The sequence below is a fragment of the Gossypium hirsutum genome, chromosome A11, assembly GCF_007990345.1.
Source record: "Gossypium hirsutum isolate 1008001.06 chromosome A11, Gossypium_hirsutum_v2.1, whole genome shotgun sequence".
NCBI lineage: Eukaryota > Viridiplantae > Streptophyta > Magnoliopsida > Malvales > Malvaceae > Gossypium > Gossypium hirsutum.
The window spans coordinates 6,755,716-6,765,628 of record NC_053434.1 but is presented as its reverse complement, the minus strand read 5'-3'; the positions used below and the strand labels follow the sequence as shown (position 1 = coordinate 6,765,628).

The window sequence follows — 9,913 nt, the reverse complement described above, 5'->3', positions numbered from 1 at the left end:
TAGAAAATTAGAAAATTTTGATAATTTTATGCTTTCTATTTTCTCATATATTCATTTTTTTGTATTATATATGTTTTCTATAATCATAAAATGTCTAGTATTTCTAAGTTTATTTTAAAGCTCTAATTATAAATTTTTATCTCTTTACTTTATATAAAGTAAAGAAATTAATCCCTTTAATTTGTTAAAATTTAATCCTCCTAAGTTATTAAAACTAATCCAATTATTTTATTAGGAAAAGTGGTGCTGCTTCACAATTTAGCCTCAACCCACTTTATAATTAAAAATTAATTTTTAATTTATTATTAATTAATTTGTTTTTATTAAAAATATTGTTTTTTATACTTTGTTCCACTTGACACATTGTTTATAGAAAACATATTAATTTCGTAATTAATTAACAACCTATCCTATTTTTGTAATTTATTTTTTGTTTTATTTAAATAAGAAACCCTATACTTTTTTTTTTTAACTTCTGTATTTTACTATGTTTGGTATTTTGGTGATGACACCAAGGCTGAAATTTAGACTTGTGTATTTCTTAATTCTTTTTATTCTTTTTCCCTTTAATAAAATTATCTCCCTATCTTAGCAAAATAATAATAAATAAGATCAAAGGTTATTACAAGTTTGTGGATTTGAGAGATTTAAAAAAATTTCAACTCATTAAATTATTGATAAATTTACATTTTGATCATTCAACTTTAAAAACTTATAATGATCACAAAATTATTCAAAAAATTTCATTTAAGTCACTAAACTCTTCAAAAGTTTTTATTTAAGTCACTAGGCTATTAAGTTTCATTTTTTCTTTTAAGTCCAGCTAACAACCTTCAAGTGTCGATTTGATTATCGGTACGGTGGATCAATACCCCTCGATGAGTAGAAAAACATACTTTAGATCAAAATCGATCTAACAATCAGTGTCGAAGATCAAAGAAAAAAAATTTAGATTTTGGTTCACAAATTTGTGTCATAAAAAAATGAATTGTAAAATAAACGGGGACTGAGAGCTTTAGATTGGCACAAGCAATGCAAATAGAAAAGGTCATACAACAATAATTTTATCATACTAGTGATTTAAATGAAGACTTTTGAATAATTCAGTAACTATATTGTAACTTTTTGAAGTTAAATAATCAAAATGTAACTTATCAATAGTTTAATAATTTGAGGTATAGTTTACCCTAAAAAAAAGTCAGCTGAACAAGAGCAACAATACTATCGGTTCCATATATAACATGTGTGTCTCTACGTTGACAGATAATTGTCGTCTACACAATTATGATGGGAAGAAATAATTGGAGGGAAATTTAAATTGATATTTTCCCACCTTATGGGTTGATGTTTAATCATTAAAATCCCCAGGAAAATTATAAACTCATCTTGTTTAAAAATCCCTGTGTTAGACTCCAAATTGAGCATTACTTGAACTGAATTTTGGGTAAGGCAAATTTACAAAGCAATTTGGAATTGATCTATATTACTGTGAAAAACCAGTTACTACAATTGCCTGCCAGTGCCACTGATACATCTTTCAACAGTATCAACATCTGCTTTATAACACGCGTTACAGAAAACGGAGACGGATGATCCATAAAAAGCAGTAATTTGGGTTAAAAATAAATAAATTAATGCAAAGAAATGGATACCTGTGAGAAACCATGGAGAAGATGACGAACAAATTAAAGGAAGTTGCAGGGTACCTTGTCGCAGGCCGATGGCACTGTGCTGTGTTGCTATACAAGGAAAACAAAAACAAAAGGCAGTGCCATCGCTCCTGCGACAAGATTCCCCCAACCGCCAGTTTCTCGCATTTCTTGCTTTGCTTTTTCATTTCTCTGATTAGCCATCTTCATATATAGGCGTGGATTGCAAATCAATGCATGGAAATTTCGTGTGAGAAAGTGTTGGTTTTGGTGGACAAGAGGAAGCAAGTGAGAAAAGTCTGGGATGACTCTTACAATCGCACATGTTTTTCTTCCACACTGTTCAAAATCTCTTTAACCACACCTTTCAAATTTTATATTATTTCATTTCATTTCACCTTTTTTTAACTCCATGTTTAATTTTATTTAAGTATCCAATAAATAAATAATGCTTGCCCTTCCATCTAACTTTCTAACTCCATTCATGACTGTCAGCATAAACTAAAATTTCCTTCTTTTTTTAAATAATGATTAATACCCTTTAATTAATAAATTATTTCAATCACTTATAATTTCTAGTATTTATTATGTACATCAAATTAATATTATTTATTTTATAAGTTTTAAATTTTTTTTAATTTTAATCTCGTTATAGGTTATTATCAATCTGTTTATATATATATAATGTCTAGAACTCCCATCTTCATTTATAACGTCTCAATATTTGGATTATTGTTATATTTATTGATACAAATCATGTTTATGTTTGATAATATAAAGCTTTCAACCAGTAAAGTTTGATTAAGAACTTTATGTGCATAACATGGATTAATTGGATACCAATTCAACATGAAAATAATGAAAAAAACTGTTCATTTATAAAATAATAAATATTAATTTGAGGGTGTTTCTATGTTTCTATATTTTTATATAAAACTTATAAAATGTCATTGCAATATTTGAACTTGAGACACCACAAATCAAATGACTCAACTTTATTATCTCAACTAAAGCTTCATTTAGTTTTTATATATATTCAGCATAATGACTTATTTGGCCTTCCAAATTTAACATTCTTAAACCCCTTAAGTCGAGAATAGTGTTAATAAAAGATGATACGTGTTAATTTTTTTTAAGGGAATTAAATCGAAACTATTAGTGTTAGTAGAGAAGGCAGTCGGATATTGGAAGAAAATTGAAAGGACTAGTGTATTGAGAGAAATAAACGTATTGACTAAATTGTAAATAAGTGAAAAGTGATAGGTCAGAGTGTGAATATTCAAAATTTGAGAGGTTAAAGAGTAAATTTAGAAAAAATTGAAGGACCAAATGCGTGAATATCCAAAAAAATTCCTTGTGATGAAATTTGTAAGAAGGGACTAAATTGAATAACTGGATAATATAAAAGACTAAATCATAATTTTATCAAATAAAGTGGTGATTTAAGGGAGAAATTGTAAAAAATGTTGAGAGGTAAAATAGTTATTTTCTAAATAGGATAATTATCATGAAATTATGGCCCAGGTGATAAAATTTGATTAGGTGAAATTATTTAATAATATTTTATTTATTTTTAGTTAATATAAAGAAAGGAAAAACGAAGAAAGTTCTTCATTTCTCCATGCCTTCGACGTGATCAGTGGGAAAAGAGAGAGGGGAGAAACTTTGCTTTCTTTACAAAATAGTACTTTTCCATCAACTTCACCATTTTTACCTAAAATTCATGAGAATTTTCATAGCCACCAAAAAGGAAAAGTGAAGTAGAGATCATAGAGAGTTAGATTATCATTTGGACGAAAGAAATTGGGTAGTGGAAGTGGAGAAAATTGAGAAGAAAGTGAAGGGATTAAAGAGACAATGTAAGAAATTCAAGAATTTTTATAAAATTCATGTTAGATTATGTATTTGATGTGTTCATGGAGTAGAAAAAAAGAATAAATAATAAAAGTGTTGGAGACAAGGTGAAAGTGGTGACTAAAGTGCAGAAGGAAGAGAATTAAAGCAAAAACAGTGAATTCCTAACAAAAGAGAGGTAAGTACTTAAAGAATTTTACTTTGCCTATTAGAATCTAAGTATAAAATATGTGAAATTGTTATATTAAAAATTTTGTGATTAATTTAAAATATTTTTGTTACTATTTAATTTGAAATTAATTAAAGAATAGTGAAAATATCTATTTAATGTAAATTTCAAAGTGAATTGATGTTGTGTAATGAAAGTATGAAACAAGGGACTAAATTGAAAAGTGTACAAAATTTTATGTGTAGAACAAAGTAATAGGATAAAGAGTTTAAATGAAGTGTTAAGTGTTAGTGAGTTAAATACAAAGTGGTATTGAAGAGATATTATCTTAAATAATGAATTTTCATGATGCTAATGACTAAATTATAAATGTTGTGAAATTTAAAATTGAAATAAGAGAGGAGAAGTGTGTAAAAATTTGATATGTGAAATAAGATATTATGATGAAATATTCTAATATGTGATAGTGAATTTGAATGAAATGTGAAGTTAGAAGGATATTATAGTAATTATTAAAATTTTATAATGTTAGGAACTAGATTGCAAGATACTTAGAAATGACTACAAGTATTAAAAACGTTAGAAAATAAAAATTATTCAAGAGAAGTGTTACATGGAAGAGAATTGATTTAAAGCGATTGAGTAGTAAAAATAATAATAAATAAATTTCAGATTGAAAAGGATCAAGTTGTAAAATATATAAAAGTGCCTAAGTGTATTAAGATTTTAGAATAACATTTTCAAAATGTAATGATATATAGAAGTGAAGTGATTAATAAGTGAGAGGATGGTGATTAATGAAAATATATGCTAGTAGGGACTAATTCGAGAAGATTGTAAAGTAAGTGAAGTGAAGTTTATGCAAAGAATACTAGTTAGCAAAGTGACTAAAATTTGATGTGTGTAATAAAGTATTAATGGAGAATTTTAGTGAAGTGTTTATGATATTAAAGTGATAATTGAATGAACATTTATTTTTATGAAAATAAAAACTAAATTAATAAAAACTAAATTGTAAATAGTGTAAAGTTTTTTATGCAACTAATTGATAAGTGACAACAATGAAAATGACAATAAAAATTGCCCAAATAAACAATCTATGAACATGCTGGATATGGATGGAATATGGCAGTTCGGTGCAATTGAAAGTGATTGTTCCACATATCCTATAAGTTCTATTTAGTGTACCATGGGCAAAACAAAAAGTATTGAGATGGTAAGATTAAAAATTATATTTAAAGTTTAATTCTCAATGTATTTACTAAGCTTTACTTTTCAACGCGTAGGTGATAAAAGCTCGAATTGAAGCTATAAAGTGAGGATGCAATCTCATCTCAAAGTTTGAAAAAGAATATGGTTTTTGATTTTTAAAAAATTATTTGATTGCTAATGTGATATAAGTGTGGACTACTACCACATTAGCAAAGTAATAAATATTAATTTTTTCATTCATTTTAAAATAATTTAAAAAGTAATACAATTTAAAAAAATAAAAGAAACAAGAAAAATAAATAAAAGACAACAAAAATTTTAATAGAGTTGAAAGTTCCAAATAATTGATAAGTCCTTTTTTTTCATATTTTTTCACGGTGAGTGTGACTTAATTCAATATTATTAAATACATTAATACAGTTTTACTAAATATCGAAGGGATCGAAAATATTGCCTTTTAGTTTGTTCGGTAGGCGAAATGCAGACTGAGATTGTGATGGACAAGTCATTGGGGGTAGCTTCCTATAAATTGCCAAATATTGTCTTGTTCTTCATGGTCTCCATTCTCCAACATCAAGACAAAGATTGAAGGAATGTTAATTGCCTCTTATTCCTTTTCTCCCCCAATTCCGGAATACCCTTTTTTTAGTTATTTCATTTAAAAAAGGAATATTAAGAAAATGTTCCACGCAACTTTCACAGTAAGTTGTACATGGTTAAAAATTAAGGTGAATAACTATCACATTATATTTTATAATTAGTATTTTAGTTAGTTTTAATATATCAATTGAAGGTGGAGATTGGGTTTTTTTTTTTTAAATTGAACTAAAACTCTTATACTTCACAACATAATATTTTTGTCAATAGGTCAAGAGATTATCAGCATATAACCATAATTATTTAACATGGAATAAAAGTATGTTTTCTACACGTATTTTCAAAAAGAAAAATACGAATTCAAATCTTAAAGATAATTTCAATAGTAGGAATAATTACGAACCTCGAACATAGACTACTAAAAAAATATTTTTATATTTATTTTTATTTTTATTATATCTAACTTATATATAATCTTATCAAACTAATTTGTGGAAATTGAACCCTATTATCTAAATTCTAGTTTTCCATTATGTTGAAAAGTTAGAAAAAAATTATGTAAGTGTGAAAAAGCATCATCTTGTATAGGATCGAATCAAGCCCAAGATGCTTATCAGTTATAACCTGGCAATTTCCTAAATAAAAATTGGCCAATTAGTTCCTCAATAATGGAAAATCACATGGGTAATGTTTTCTTTATTCTATATTTTTGGCATGAAATTTCAATGAATGAGACAGAATCAATATGTTTAGTGGAAAATTGGGGTTTAATATGCATTGATAATTAAACTTCTAGAAATATATGAACAAAATAAATTTGACCCTTAATTAATTAATTTTACCTTCTTTTCCAATTTGAAATGACATCCATCATTTTTGGGCCATGGGTTCTTTTCCCAATAAATAACTTTAAAAAGACGAAAGAGGAAGAAGCAAAAATTCTTAACACTGTTAGATCATGTGTGACATATATAAAATCATGAGACATACTAAAGTATGGTTTGAACCATTTTTCCAAAAAGCGGTGCTTTGTATTTTGAATTAAAAAAAAAATAGAGTTCAATCATAATAACAATTCTTCTTTATCAACTACACTTTCGTATTAAATTAAAATTAGAAAATATATTACAATCCTGTGATTATTTGTTTAAGTTCAAAAATTTGTTCGAAATTTGAGACGTTTTGAGTAAAAATATTAAGTCTAAAAAATAAGTTTGGATAAAAAAATAAAATCTTTTAAAATATGGTTTCAGGTTTGAGCTTAAACATTCAAGACCCAATTCTAACTCGACCCATTTTTAAATTTATAGTACTTTATATTATACTATTTTTTATATATTATGTAATTTAAAAAGTATTAAAAAAATAAACCTGTACGAAATATATAATACTACTCTAATATAAACATTAAAATCATGTTAAGGTTATTAAATTCAATAAATAAAAAATATATAAAATATATAAAATTATTAAATATTAAAATAATATAATTTAAAAAGTGAAAGATATAACCTGTCTTTGATTAGCTAATTTTTAACAATTAATGTGGATATAAAAGCAAGAGCCCAATTAAATGCTAATTAAGTGGAGCAGCTTAATTAATATTTTTTATAATTTTGTTCGTAAGAGCTTTTTATACAAAAGTGTACTTAAAATGTAAAAATCAATAATAATAAATAAGGTAGTGTTATATATTAAATCAAAATTAGTAAATATGTTGGATATTCTATATATATTGGTCTATGTCTCAAGTAACAGTAAATATTTTCATAGTTACTTTCCTTCTAATCTCTCCATTACTGTCTAAGGAAAATAGGATTAGGTTTAGTTACTAATTTAGCGGTGTTAGCCGCTAACGAATTTGTTGAGCAAATTGGTAATTGGCAACCCCATCATCATTTTAAAATATAATTTTTTTATTTTAATCACTTTAATTTATTTAATTAATTTAGTCACTCTAATTAAAATAATTATCTGAATTAATTATTATCATTAAAAATTATATTAATTCATTAATGAATTATTAACTTAACATATTAATTCATTAAGTGATTAACACGTGTTAATTTTTTTTAAAACTTTTGACTAAAGTTAAGAATTTTCCGTAATTAATCCAAAACTTTTTTTTTTCCTCTCTTCTCCGGCTTCTTTTTGTTGTAAAACAGAGACATTTGAGGGAAACGCCAAGGTTTAGATTTAAGATCTAATAATAATTCTTATCAAGGTTATTCACCATTACCTTAAAATTGTAAAAAAGTACCGATAAGGTTACTCACGTTGGCGGTTGGGTGAGCGGAAACAACGATTTGGTTGCTAACAATTTCTTTTGCCGGAGGATAGCGAAATTGTGTGATGCTATAGTTGTGGTGGTCGGTTATCGGTTGGCGCAGGGAATAAGCATCTGGCGGCGTTTTATGACGAAATGAAGACGTTGCATTGGTTAGAGAAGCAAGCAAATTTAGCAGGATGTAGTAAGTTGATGGGGAGTAGAGCTCGTTGTGTTGGAGTTAAAGTTTACAAAGGCTAAAGTTCAAAGACATATTGTGGATGCCACTGGGGCTTCCGTGGTTGAGCCATGGTTGGCAGCTCATAGAGATTCACATAACCAAAATTATAATGGTAGAGAAGTATAGATTGATTAATACATATTAATATTAGAATTTTAGCTTAGGTTTAGGCCATATTCTAATCATGGACTGAAGGCTGTTAATGCCCAGAAAACTTTAGGCTCAAAAATATAAAATCCAAAAAAAAAAAGTGAAAATAATGTCGATATAGGAAAAGAATTTTACAAAATTTATAAGAAAATTTAATATGTTGAAAAAATATTTGAATACATCCATTTCTAGTTTTCTAGTCCTTTTTATTATCCATAAACTTCTCATAAATCGTAGTTGATTGCTTGCTTGCTTGATTAATACAATCTATAAGCCTACAATCTGGGGTCACTCCCTTACATTCAATCCCCTCCCCTCTTATTGAACTGATTTTTCAGACAATCCCTGGATCAATGCTGTCTCTTCTTTGTTACTGTCTTGTGCTTGCTTTGCAGATTCTAGAGCCTGGATCAGGCTTTCGAAACAAGTTTGAAGATCCCTTGATGCAGTTTTTGGCATCAAATGCTCAGCAACATCAGCTGGAGTTATTCTAACTTCTCTCAACAAATCCTGAATCCTGCCGAACAACTTATGAGAGTCGACCTTCTGATAGTTTTTAGCCAACACCTTGAATGCTTCAAATCCACAATACGACAATTCTATATGTTTGTCCATTCGACCTTTTCGAATCAAAGCTGGATCAAGTTTCTCAACAAAGTTGGTCGTGAATACTATCAATCTTTCACCCCCACAAGCTGACCATAGCCCATCAATGAAATTCAACAACCCCGACAGTGTAACCTGACCACTTTTAGCTTCTTCTATGCTTGCCTTGTGCATTGGATGTTGTTTCATCTCTTCAGCTTCATCCTTTTTCTCCTTTTTTGGCCTCCTTTGACCAGTTAAATCGAGTGAACAATCGATGTCTTCGATAACAATGATCGACTTGCTTGACGTTTCAATCAACAGTTTCCTCAGTTCTGTGTTGTCTTTCACAGCAGTTAACTCAAGATCATAAATGTCGTACCCTAAAAGATTAGCCATTGCAGCAACCATGGTGGATTTACCAGTCCCTGGTGGACCATAAAGAAGATAACCCCTCTTCCAAGCCCTCCCAATTCTCGAATAAAACTCTTCTGCTTGGCTGAAAGTAATCAAATCTTCCATAATCTCCTCCTTCTTGTCCTGTTCCATTGCTAGTGTTTGAAAAGTTGCAGGGTGCTCAAACACAACATGGCTCCAATTCGACCCATTGTTTGTATAAAGCTTCCTTTGCCTGTTCCTTACCTTGATAGCCTTACCTTCTTTCAAAACATGTTTGAGGTAAGGCCCGATGATCAAATCCCTGTGTTTTTTATGGAAAGTAAGCTTGTAAAACCTTTTCTCATCCGTGACAGGATAGAAAGCAAACGACTGTGTTTTGCCAACATGTTTGGCAGAAGCCCACCACAGCTTTATACCTTGAAATTCATCTGCAACTTCTTCATGGTCATCCATGCGAAGAACCAGAGACTGATTGTTCTTCACTATGTCAGCTTTGAGTCTCTTAGCTTGTGAAGAGGAAGTGGAACTAAGGTAGTTTTCGATGGCGGAATATGCTTCGCTCCTCATCAGACGTTCACCTGTGAACTCATTGAAAGTAATCTGAACGTAAGGATAGACAAAACTAAGCAATCTTTGGGAGTATTTTTCGATATAGCCTCGAAATTGGTATGGGAAATATTGCTGGAAAACTGCCCAAACAAACATTAAAGTGGCAAATATGGAGCCTAGGTGGGAAATCATGTCTGTAGGGATTTCTTAATTTGTTTTGTCCTGGAGATATTGCAAACAAA

General features: G+C 28.8%; 1 protein-coding gene across 1 annotated transcript; it reads right to left on the bottom strand.

Moving 5' to 3' along the window:
- Nucleotides 1–8,234: 8,234 nt before the first annotated feature.
- Nucleotides 8,235–9,913, bottom strand: LOC107923266 (AAA-ATPase ASD, mitochondrial). The gene has a single exon (XM_016853479.2). It carries the CDS (start codon nt 9,861–9,863, stop codon nt 8,457–8,459), a length of 1,407 nt encoding a protein of 468 aa, XP_016708968.1. The 5' UTR covers nt 9,864–9,913; the 3' UTR covers nt 8,235–8,456.

Excerpts from the sequence above, each read along its gene's own strand:
- LOC107923266 (XM_016853479.2), bottom strand. The coding sequence starts at position 9,863 with ATGATTTCCCACCTAGGCTCCATATTTGCCACTTTAATGTTTGTTTGG.